At 33.6% G+C, this 13,140-nt stretch overlaps 2 protein-coding genes across 4 annotated transcripts in view; one reads left to right on the top strand and one right to left on the bottom strand.

Annotated features, from left to right (window-relative positions):
* Positions 1 to 13,140, top strand: part of LOC100442747 (UDP-glucuronosyltransferase 2B4-like) — a 243,770-nt gene that overhangs the window by 95,290 nt on the left and 135,340 nt on the right. The window lies entirely within an intron of this gene.
* UGT2B7 (UDP glucuronosyltransferase 2 family, polypeptide B7) overlaps positions 1 to 13,140 on the bottom strand; it is a 67,682-nt gene that overhangs the window by 20,952 nt on the left and 33,590 nt on the right. Inside the window, exon 2 of one of the 3 annotated variants that reach the window (XM_054553172.1) lies at positions 7,502 to 7,716. The exons of 1 other annotated variant lie outside the window; for it this stretch is intronic. Coding sequence is in view for 1 of the 2 variants with exons in the window: in NM_001131203.2 (NP_001124675.1) it covers positions 1,290 to 2,010 (721 nt within the window). In the remaining variant the exon portion in view is untranslated. 3 annotated transcript variants of the gene reach the window in all.

Here is a 13,140-nt window from a genome sequence, read left to right as displayed (position 1 = left end):
AAAAGAAAAGGTGGATGACACAAGATAATTACTTTAGGTAAATTTCTGAAAGGGGTTAGAATAATGTAGGCAAAAATGTAGGCAAATATCTGTGCTTTGAAAAATATATACACATATTCATATATAGACATAATTTAATTTTATGTATTACGTATTTTGCCCACGTGTATTTATAAGAAAGCCAAAGTAGTAGGAGAATTGTGAGGTTAAGCTACATCTCTAATGTCACATCAGTATACTCATAATCATAAACAATTATTAAAATAAGCCATAGAAAATTAAACAGAAAATTTCTTTTCTTTTAAAGCTTCAATAGTAGCATATGGACATTTAAACAACTCTTTGAGCTCCATAATCAATTAATTCTACTGTACCCATAAAAATAATTTTCTAAGAAATAGTCTAGTTTACACAACTCATTAAGCTAATTCTTTTATCTTTGGTTCTTCCAGTGAACTGTGGACTGTGTTGAGAGTTACGGCTGAAATCCTTGTACCAACTACTCTTTTAGATTCAAGCTAAGATCTTAATAATATTTTTAAGTAAATATATTTGTACATTATAGCTAGAAATTTTTGAGAAATTATTGAAATAAAAATTTGTATTCAACCTTAATTTGTCTCATATTTTTTAATAAAGAGATGTAGTTTCAAAAAACTGTGTAGATATAACAACCTTCACACTTCAACAAGATGATTGGACTTTAAATGAATGATTTCCAATTCTTTAGTGAAAGAGTATAGAAACATTAGAAACTTCAAATTGCCCTTATTGATTTTTGCATCTGAAGTATAGACATTATCTCTCTTTACTGTGAAGGAAATCTTCTGGTAACATGGAAACATCTTTTGATTTCTAAATAAGAAAACAAGTTTACAAGAAAAAACAATTTCTGCAGTTATATAGATAGTTGTAGAAAAATGTGTAACCACTCATTCTAAATCTATGCATTCAGTAAGAAGTTATTTGATGGATTTTACTGTTTTTAAGATGTAAAACAATGTATAGTAAAACAGATGTGTAATTGCTTAAAGTCTTAGATGCACTAATATATAGGTTTATGATTTCCTGGGGTGTTCTGTGTGAGTGATGGCCACAGGGTTTTAACTGACCCTGTAATTTAAGCTTTTCTATAATATTTGTGAGATTGATAGATCATGTTGTATTTTCATTTTATAAATTCACTTACCAAAACCCCATTACTCTGACTTTATGGCTTTATATAAGCTCATCTTCAAAGACACAAATAAGTTAGATCTTCATGTTACCGATTGAAAAAAAATACTTACCTAGAACTTCACTATAAAACTGATCCCACTTATTCATGTCAAATATTTGGAACCAAAAGTCAAAATAAAGCACATAGATCATATTTTTTACCCTCTCCATGAAAGTCATTTGATCAGTTAATTCTGACATAACAACAGGTACGTAGGAAGGAGGGAAAATAAATCCTCCACTATGCTTTTCAAAAGTGTAGCCAGGAGAGAAGCTGAGACTGTACACAAAGGGTATGTTAAATAGCTCAGCCAGCAGCTCACTGCAGGGAAAAATAGCATCTGCAAAAATGATGTCAAATCTTGACTCTTGTACTTTTTTCATAAATTTCTTATTTGAAACTATATCTTCACAGAACTTTCTAGTTATGTCACCAAATGTCGACATGATTTCCTGTACTTGTGAAAAATATAACCAAAATGTATCTTTTGGAAGGTCTGACCATCTGTTAATCTGTTGAACGATGAAATTCTCCAACTCAGTTTTAGTTAAAGATGTGGGATAGATTTCAATTTTAAGAGCGGATGAGTTGTTGGGATCAAAAAGAATGGAAGCTGAAGATGCCAGTACAGTCACCTCATGACCTCTCTGAACAAGTTCATCCAGGATTGTCTTTATATTCATCCAATGGCTATATTCTGCTGCCCACACCAGCACCTTTCCACAATTCCCAGAGCTAAAGTAAAAGCTCAGTTGTATTAGCAAAATTACTGAAGTCCATTTCATAGACATCTTGTTGCAGTGCAATGCTTGTTTTCCAGTTGCTGTTCCTTTCTGTCATTTCTCATGGTTATATCCAAAGATAAATTAGCCAAGAAGTTAAAATGTAACCCTTATAAGTCAAAGTACATACAATATCATTAAATCAACAGTCTGAGCATGTGGATGGCAAGGAGACAAATGAAGGTAAATGATCTGTTCACACAGATGTGATTAATTTCCCTTTTTTGTTTATGAGTGCTATCATTCAGCTAATATCAAGGATCTTGTACGGACATGCCATCTGTCTTATGCAATATATTTTAGAAGAGTGTCCAGAACAGTAGCAGTGAGAGATCATGTTTCTGCAGTCCATTTGACACAAAACTAAAGATAAAATGACTAAACATGGTCCACATATTTTTGTAAACTTTGTTGACATATAATTTAAATATCATACTATTTATCAATTATTGTGTAAAATTTAATGCTTCATAGTATATTCACAGAATTGTGCATCTACCATAACAATCAGTTGGAGAGCCCTTTTATCTCCCCAAAATAAGCCCTATAGTCTTTAGTCTTTTTCTCTCCACCCTTAGTTTCTGCACTTCCCCTGTCCTAGGTAATTGCTAATTGAATTTCTATCTCTATAGATTTGCCTATTCTGGACAATTTTTAATGCATGGAATCATACAATATGTGGTATTTTGTGACTGACTTCTTTTATGTAACATATATTTTAAAGGTTCATTTATGATATAGCATATACATGTTGATTCTTACAACCATCATGTAAGATATTGAGAGTTTCAAGATGACACTATCTTTATAAACTTTGTTAAAGTAATCAAAGATAAAGAGAGAAAAAGAGAAAAGCAAACCAAGCTTGTAGTACACTCAGCATTAATCATTAGGTTAGCTTGTTCTCTGACTCAGTTCCTCACAGTTATTTGGCTGTTGTCCTAGAATTATGCAGACCCTGTTACAAGACTATAGTTCCTCTTAATTCTTCAATAAATATTAACTTAAACATTATGAAATGATCAACTTTCCTTTTGAGGTATTCCTTCAGGTCCAGCATACTGATAAAATTACTGACTCAGCTGGTCTGAAGGATCTCACTGATGTCAGCTGATCTGAGGGACTTCATTGATGCCAGCTGATCTAGAGGACCCCACAAGGAACTGACTCAGCAAATAATGTAGTTTCTTGTTCTGATGACTTTATCCCTATTACCCTGACTAATCAATTACCCAAATTTTCCAGCCCATCACCATCTATGATCTCCTTAAAACCTCCAGCCCAGAACTCCTTGAGGAGCTGGATTTGGGGTTCTCTTCTTATCTCCTTGCTCAGTGCCCTGCAATTATTAAACTCCTTCTTTGCTGCCAAATCTGACATCTCAGTGTAATTGGACTATTATTGGACAGTGAGCATATGAAACTGTTGGTCCTATAACAAAACTTCAATGGAATAAGTAACTGCAAATATAATAAAACTAGAAAGATAACCACAATTAGAAGTGGAACTTAATTATGTAACAGAATTGATGAAATCTCATGATAAAACAAATAAGTGAGGAGTTACTTCTTTTGGAAGAGCAAAGAAACTTGTTTCTTGAGATGGAATCTACTCCTGGTGAAGATGTTATGAACATTGTTGAATGACAACAGGAGATTTAGAATATTACTTAAACTTACTTTATAAAGCAGCATTAGAGTTTGAGAGGATTAATTCCAATTTTGAAAGAAGATCTTCTATGGGTAAAATGCTATCTGACAGCATTGCATGCTAAAAATATCTTTTGTGAAAGGGTGGGTTAATGTATGTGGCAAATGCCTTTGTTGTCTTATTTTTAAGAAATTGCCACAGCCATGCCAACTACTAGCAGCCACCACCAAAATGAGTTAGCAACCATCAACATTGATGTGAGAATCTCCATCAACAAAAGTTGCACTGACTGAAGACTCAGATGATCAATAGCACTTTTTAGCAATTAAGTGTTTTTAAATTAAGGCACGTACTTTTTTAGACTTAATATTATTGCAGACTTAATATACTATAGCATTGTGTAAACATAACTTTTTATATGCCTTAGAAACCAAAACAAATTGTGTGACTTGCTTCATTGCAATATTTGCTTTGTTGTAGTATTCTAGAACCAAATCTGCAACATCTCAGAAGTATGCCTTGTATTAGTGAAAACACTTAATATGAGATATACTTTAAAAATATTTTAAGCTGGAGGAGTGGCCAGGATAACTGACCGGAAGTAGGTAATATGCATGGCTCTCACAAAGATGAACAGAAGGGGTGAGTAAATACAGCCCCTTCAACTGAAACATACAGGCACTCGCATTGAGAATATTTAAGGAAACAATTTGATCCACAGAGAATGAAGAAAAGTAAGGCAGGATGACTGCCAACCTGGCAGCAACACAGAACCAAGGAAAATTTCCTCACCCAGGGAAGTAGTGAGTGAATGTACTACCCCAAGTAACATGCTTCTTTCACAGATTTTTGTAATCCTCAGGTCACAAGATCCCCTCATGAACCCACTCAACCAGGTCCTTCAGTCTGACACACAAAGGTATGCGGAGTCTCAGCAGAGCAGCCACTCAGGCACGGGTAGAGACGTGGTGCCTTTGGATACTCTGGCTTTCAGGGCTTCCTGGCAAAAGTAGCTGTAGCTCTTGCAAAGTGGAAGGTTAGAATTGCAAAGTGGGAGGCTGAATTCAGGGGGCTGAGCAGTGACAGTCTGCGGGCCCCATTTTCCCAGCACCTCACAGGATAAGATCCACTGGGTTGGAATTTCAACCAGCCATGATAGCAGTGTTGGGCCTCCCTGGAATGGAACTCTCAGCCACGTGGGGTGGGCCACCATTTTTGCTGTTTGTGCAACTTAGCTGTTCTGGCATTTGAGCTTTGGAGCATCCAAATCGACCAGGGAAGGAATTCCCCAGCACAACACAGCTACTCTACCAAAACATGGCCAGACTGCTTCTTCAAGTAGGTTGCAGATCCTGTTCCACCTCACTGGGTGGGACGTCCCAACTGGGGACTCCAGTCATTTCCACCATTGTTCTTAGGCCCGCAGAGATTTGAAAACTCCCTGGGACAGAGCTCAGAGAGATACGGACCGCCATCTTTGCTGTTTTGGCGACTTAGCAATTCCAGCCTGTGGGCTTTGGAGATTATGTATGACAAACCATATGTCTTCCAAAGTATTAATTCTGTGTTTTTTTTTTTTCTGGGGTGGGGGTATTGCTTTTGGCATGACTCTAATAAGTATCAAGAAAAATGGTTAACTGACTGTAAAGAAAGTATAACTATTTTAAAAAATGTATTACTTCTATTCCCAATTAGATTTTGATTATTCTTTCATTGGTATCACTGTTAGAGTTTTGCATGTAGGATAGCTATATAAAAATGTATTATTTATATTTACATAGATTTCATTTAACTCTTTTCTGTTTATTTTGATAACTCATTTAAAATAAAAGACACTTATCTAATGCCTCACTATAAAATGATTACCAAAAATGAAAGTCATAATCCTGGATACAAAAGTTAAAGAAAACTTACATTTTTCATATTTTATATTTTATATTGTACTTTTTATATTTTATATTTTACTTTTTCCAGAAAGGTCATTCTATCTGTTAGTCCTACAATGTGCACAGGTACATAGGAAGGTGGAGCTAGAAGTTTCCTGAAGCATCACTCCCTATTGCCTCCTAAGTGTGAGCACAAAAGGGACTGCAAGCAACTCAGCCACTAGCTCCCCAGAGAAAATTATAGGGTCAGTAAGCCATTACACTGTAATGATTCATTTCCTGCAGCTGCTTCATGAGTGCCTGACTGTAGACAACACTCACATAGTGGTTTAAAAATTCCACCCAATTCAATTAAAGAATATATTTAGTTTTACCTTCGATTACCAGATGATAAGCCAGGAAAGATGTTGAGAACTGGGTCTACAAGCCAAAGGTAGTGGCTCAACCTGTAATCCCAGAACTTTGGGAGGCAAGGTGAGAGGATCATTTAAGGCCAAGAGTTTGAGACCAGCTTGGGCAACATAATAAGACCCACTCAGTACAAATATTTTATAACAAAATTGACCAGGTGTGCTGGGGTGTGCCTACAGTCCTAGCTACTTGGGAGGCTTTGGTGGGGAGGATCACTTGAGCCTGAGACTTCAAGGCTGAAGCAAGCCAAGATTGCACTTCAGCCTGGGTGACAGAGCAAGACCTTGTCTCAAAGGGAAAATAAAATAAAATAATAAGCTAGGTCAAAAAATTCATCATTTGAATTCTCAAGTTTGTCATGTGCCACATGGACCTCCCTGAAGTTCAATGAAGAAGGCTTCTTGTAGTCAATGAGAAAAGCCTGTAGTAAGTAAACATTGTTACTTTGTGGCCCCTTTCTATGAGTTTCTCTAGAATGTTTTTTTACATTAAGCTAATGGCTCATGTCACAAGGCCAACCAGGACTTTCCCACAGAATGCACAACCAGCACAGCAGAGCTGCAGGTGCAGAATACTTGAAGCCCACTTCTCAGACACCATGATGGTAGCTCCCAGACACACTGCTCATAGAGATTGAGAGTTTACAGGACTCGGAATTGAAATAAATATACACAGATGTTAAAAATTAAATATTAAATATGAATGGCCACTTTATTTTGAAACTTGATGTTTATTATGGTAATCAAAAAATAATGTATCCAGAAAAATTTGTTCCAACCTTTAAAAAATAAAAATTCATGAAATATAACTGTACTCATCTATATTTTCAATGACAGAAAAAAAAACAAATAAAATCTTTAAAGTTTCTAATTCACACAAAACACAAACATACACACACTTTCTTTCATTCTACACAAAGCCCAAAGGTACAAGGTGGTTTGGGAAGACAAATATTTTACATTGCTTCACGACCCCCACTAATTAGCTGATAGTACATTGAATAGCTATAATATAAAGACTATTTTGATACGAATCACGTGGGTAATACAGGATGTGTTTAGAGTTCCAGAGGAAAAACACAAATACTTCTACATGAAATAATTAGAAAAACTTAATTAGACAGGTAACATATGATATGAGATGAAAGCTTTGATTGGACCTAGGCAGTGTGTGGGGCAAAGAAGGGATTTTCCAACAAAGAACAGAATGAGTAAAGGTCATGGATATATGAAGAGCATCCCAATGTGTATGGATCACAGAGAAAGTTGAGGGCAAGCGATTACAAAAGCCAGTTAATTTGGAATGAAGACCTTAGGCAGTATTAATTGTCATACTATGGATTTGGATTTTAATACATGACCAAAATTTACTTACGCAACTTTTAAAGAATGACAGTTATGAAATCAAGATTTTCCTTTAGCAAGATTTTCCTTTAGTGTCAACTAATATTGGCATGTAAAGTCAAGACCTTAAAATTAGAAAGGATTATTAAAAATGTGCATTTGTAACCAAAACAGGAGATCATAATGGCCTGATATAGTTTGGCTACCTACCAAAATCTCATCTTGAAGTATAACTACCACAATTCCCACATGTTGTAGGAGGGACTAGATGGAGATAATTGAATCATGGGGATGAGTCTTTTCCATGCTATTCTCTTCATAGAAAAACTTTGCTTTAGACTTTGCTGTTTGTTTTTGGTTATTTAGTTGTCTTTACTTTCTGCTTTTCTTCATGTCTCCTTCGCTCCTTGATTTTATATATTAATCTATTTTTAATTAAAAAAGAAAAAGAAAGAAGTTACTTAGAATTTATGTTCAATGTTGAATTTTGTTCATCTTTATGCCTTTTGTCACATAATTTATTTTTTATGGGAAAGCTATATGAAATTCTTGCATTTGAAACATAGGAATACATAGAAATTCCAATTTCGTAAGCAAAACTAATTTCGCAATCCTAATTAGCATACATGCTTTTATTGAGTTTTATGAAATTTAATTAAACATTAAATTTTTAAAAAGTCATTAGATAGTGTATAAATAGTACTACCCAAAGAGTGGAAATCTAGAATTGCAATAACAAGAAAGTTAAAATTAACTGACTACTAGACTATAATATCAAAATCGTAATTGCCTTTTAATTCTAGAAAAGTCTAATTCATAAGAAAAACTACGTGAATCTAAGCTTCTACTTTTATACCCAAGTACACTGAATGGAGTTCCTATACAATCAAATATGTTGAGGATGTTCTTGGGCATAATTCTTCTCTATCTTTGTAATATCAGCCCTCCCTTTTTATGTTCCTTGGAGTTAGTACACTTCAGGGTTTTTTTGTTTGTTGTTTTTGAGTAGTCAGCACAGGACTTAAGATTTAAAATCTCAAAATGTGAGATAGGAACTTAATATTTTATTTTCATTTTGTCATAAACAAATGACAACAAAGAGAAGTATTTCCAAAGTAACTTCAAGCATTCATAGGCAAATGATTAGTTGAGCCCACATACACTACTATAATGCTTTAAATTATTCTGTGTAGAAATAGTGCCTGTTAATGCAAAGCAGAAAATGAGATTCAAGTTCCAAATGGAAAGCCACATTTTCTTCACTGTGTAAATGGCTGCTTATAAGGATTGGAGGTTTTACTCACCTTCTGTGGAATCTGGGCCAAGTCTGAAGCAATGAGATCAGCCTTCTCTTCTATAAGGTTTTGCACAACTGGCCCCAGAGAAAACACGACAGTGCCATCTTTGCCAGAGATCTGGACAAATGCTTTCATTTCTTACAAAGAAAATAATTTCTGCATCATGAAGATGCAATATCATGTAGAATAATATAGCTTACTTATGCTTTAATAAAAATCTGAAGAAATTGTGATATGTATAGTTATATTGTCCCTATATTCTGCCATATACTTCCAGTCTCTACAAGAAAGTTTGTGTTGGAAACATATGGCTTCAATACATAGTAATTATTTACTAGAAACAGTACACAACCAAATAATTATACAGAACACTTAAATGATAAATATACAGCTCTTTTAATATTTGATAGATAGTTAATTCTAAAATCATAATGGTTTGCAAACTCATAAAAGTATTCCTTGAGGAGTGGTGTCAGTAAAATGATGAAATAACACCTCCCAACATTAATTCCCACAGAAAAATAGAGCTAGTAACTATGTAAATACAAAAAGCCACTCTGAATTCACCAGAGCTAAAAAGAGAAGAAAATCCCAAGACTCATAGACATGGGAAAACTCATGATCTGTAAAATGAATAATTCTTTTGGATTATGACACCCCTTCCACACACCAAGAAGACACCACTGTGAGAGAATGTTATTTTACCTGCAGTTGCCAAGATCAGAGGAGGAAATTTGAAGTGAATGTTCAGTTTCTTCATGGATCTGTGAATCTTTTTGGGAAGCCCACTTTTGTCCTACCTTAGGAGAGGCATTAGGAGTGGCTATAGGGTTGAATGACCTGGGGTGAATTGGAAACAAGAGTGGGAGTACTAATCACAGTGACAGGCACACACATCTCAGCAACTGCTTGGTGTTCCTATTAGCAGGAATGCCACACTGAGGAGTCTGACCAGTTCCGTAACACTGTAGGGGCCAAAATCCAAAGGAAGGCCTGAATCTTTGGCAGGTATTTTTATAATTCCCAGGTACTCATACGGAGCTTTTCTATGGCCTGCAAACAAGTATAACGTTTGAGATTAAACTCCAGTTATTGCTTAAGTATCTCACAGACGTAGAAATCACTGCAAGTCTGGTTTTAAGTTACAGTGCAGAATTAAAGTTCAGATGTTCCATAAAATTTTTGACAAGAAATTCAGTGCACACCTATTTTAAAAGTTCAGAAATCACAGCACATATGAACAGAAAGTTGAAAAAAACACACACTTTAGAAAATAATCCAGGAAAATGATGATAAATTTTGCAAAGAAGTGGAAATGTTTTAAAAATAAAAAGAAATCCAATTAATAAAAAATACGTGAAGTGAATTGAAAAACTCATTAGAAAACTTCAACAGCAGACTTGGTCAAACAGAGTAAGGAATCAGTAGTCCTAAAGATAAAACGTATGTAATTACCCAATCAGAAGAGCAAAAAAAGAGAAATAATTAAAATTAGTGAAGTAGGCCTATGGAAAGTATCAAACATTATTAAGAAAACTACCTCCATATAATAGGAGTTCTTAAAGGAGATAAGAAATAAAAAGCCTAGAAAGCATATTTAATAAAATAACGATGGAACATTTTGTAAATCTAGAGAAAGATGACAGTATCCAGATACCCTAATCAAATTTAATCCGAAAAGTATTTCCCAAAGGCACATCCTATTTAAACTGTTAAAAGGCGAATTCGAAGAAAGAATATTGATAGCAGTATAAGAAAAGGTTTATACCATATTAAACAATGTCCCAATTCAAGTTTCATCAAATTTCTCAAAAAAAAAAATCAACTTGTGAGCAAGAAGACGATAAGATATACATTTAAAGTGCTGAAAAAAAATCTGCCATGCAAAAATACTGTGCCTACCAAAGCAATTCTTCAAACCTGAAAGAGTGATAAGATTTTCTCAAACAAAAGATAAGGCATTCATAAACACCAGACCAATCTTATAAGAAGTAATATGAAGGAGAATTGTTTTATTGGAAAGAAAAGGACACTCGCATGTAATAAGAATACATCTGAAGGCATAAAAAGCACTAGTAAAATGAATTATAAAGACAAACTCAGAACACTCTAATACTATAATTGTGGTATATAAGCCATTTATATCTTTATCATGAAGATAAAAAGACAAAGTTATTAAAGACAATAATAACTACAATTAAGAGATGGAAATATGAAAAGATATAAATTGAGACATCAAAAAGTCAATATGTGGAAGACAAAATTATGTCAAAATACAGAGTTCTGTTTATTTTTCTTTGTGTTCAAAGTTGTCATCAGTTTAAAATATCTAACAATAAAATATTTTTGTAAATCTTTCATTAACTAAGAAGCCAATCTTAGACACAACAAACACAAATGACGTGGAATCAAAACATATTACTAGAGGAAATTACTTAACCATAAAGGAAGACCCAAAGAGAGAGAGAGACAGGGACAGAGACAGAGAAAGAGAGACAGAGTGAGAGAGAAAGGATATACAAAAACTAACCTAGAAAACAATTAACAAAATGGAGGTAGTAAATCTGTATCTATTAGTAATATTATGAATGAAATTGATTGAATGATCCAAGTGAAAGACAAAGAGTGACCGAATGGATAAATAATTAAAACTCAACTGTATTGTTGCCACAGGAAACTCACTTCACTTATGAAGGTGTACACAGACTAAAAGAAAAGAAATAGAAAAATTTGTTTTATGTCATTGTAAACAATAAAAAAATACAGTAGTAGCTATACTTAGTTAAAATGTATTTTAAGTCAGGATTGATAAGAAGTTGGCCATTATATAATAATCAAGAGCTCTATAGAGCAACAGAATAAAATTGTAAATATATATGGTCATAACACTGGAACATCCAAATATATAAAGCAAAATTTATAGAGCTGAAGAGAGAGATTGACTGTGATATGATAATAGTAGAAGACTGCAGCACTTTACTTACAATAATAAAAATATAATTCAGACAGAAAATCAATGAAGAAACCTCAGAGTTAAACTGCACTCTAGGTAAGATAAACCTAACACGGACATTTATGGAACATTCCATCCAACAGCTGCAGAATATGTAATCTTCTCAACAGCACATGAAACATCTTCTAGAATAGACCATATTTTAGGTCAAAATAAGTCTTAAATTTTTTAAAAATCAAAATGGTGTCAATTTTTTTCCTCAATGGAATAAAACTAGAAATCAATAAAAGAAAGAATATGGGAACATGTACAACTATACATAAATTAAATGTGCTCATAAACAACCATTGAGTCTATAGATAAATTATTTTAAAATACATGACAAAAATAAAAATGGAAAGACAATATAACAAAACCTAGAATATATAGAAAAAATAAGTTCTAAAACAACAAATATATACCAATAAATGTCTTCATTAAAAATGCAGAAATATCTTAAATAAACAACCTATACCACCTCAAGAAATGTGAAAACAGAAACTAAACTAAAAAATAGTAGAAAAGGGACATAACAAAGATTATAGCAGAAAAAAATAGAGATTTTTAAAATATTTAAAAATCAACAAGACAAAACGGTTTATTGAATACGTAAAATTTAAAAAGCTTCAGCTAAATTAATTACAAAAAGAGATGACTCAAATAAATAAAATGAGAGATGAAAAGGATACATAACAACGGATACACAGAAATACAATGGATTTTAAGATACTAATATAAACAAGTTCATGCCAACAAATTAAAAAATCTAAAGGATAAGGAAAAATTTTTGGACACATACAACCAACCAGGATTGAATTAAAAATAAATAGAAACATGAACAGGGAAATAATGAGTAACAAGACTGAAGCAGTAATAAGAACTCACATCAAAAAACAAAAACAAAAAACCATGAACTGATGGTTTCAGTACTAACTCAAGATGGATTAAAGACTTAAATGTAAAATCTAAAACCATAAAAACCCTAGGAGAAAACCTAGGCAATGCCATTCAGGACATAGGCATGGGCAAATACTTCATGACTAAAGCACCAAAAGCAATTCCAACAAAAGTCAAAATTGACAAATGGGATCTAATTAAACTAAAGAGCTCCTGCTGAGTAAAATAAACTATCATCAGACTGAACAGGAAACCTACAGAAAGGGAGAAAATTTTTGCAATCTATCCCTGTGACAAAGGGCTAATATCCAGAATCTACAAAACACTTAAACAAATTTGCAAGACAAAAACAAACAACCCCATCAAAAAGTGGGTAAAGGATATGAACAGACACTTCTCAAAAGACATTTATGCAGCCAACAAACATGAAAAAAAGCTCATCATCATTATCATTAGAGAAATGCAAATCAAAACCAAAATGAGATACCATCTCACACCAGTTAGAATTGCAATCATTAAAAAGTGAGGAAACAACTGATGCTGGAGAGGATGTGGAGAAATAGGAATGCTTTTACACTGTTGCTGGGAGTGTAAACTAGTTCAACCATTGTGGAAGACAGTGTGGTGATTCTTCAAGGATCTAGAACTATAAATACCATTTG

Source organism: Pongo abelii, chromosome 3 (assembly GCF_028885655.2).
Source record: "Pongo abelii isolate AG06213 chromosome 3, NHGRI_mPonAbe1-v2.0_pri, whole genome shotgun sequence".
Lineage (NCBI taxonomy): Eukaryota > Metazoa > Chordata > Mammalia > Primates > Hominidae > Pongo > Pongo abelii.
Note: the sequence above shows the minus strand (reverse complement) of the source record. Positions and strands in the feature narration are given on the sequence as shown.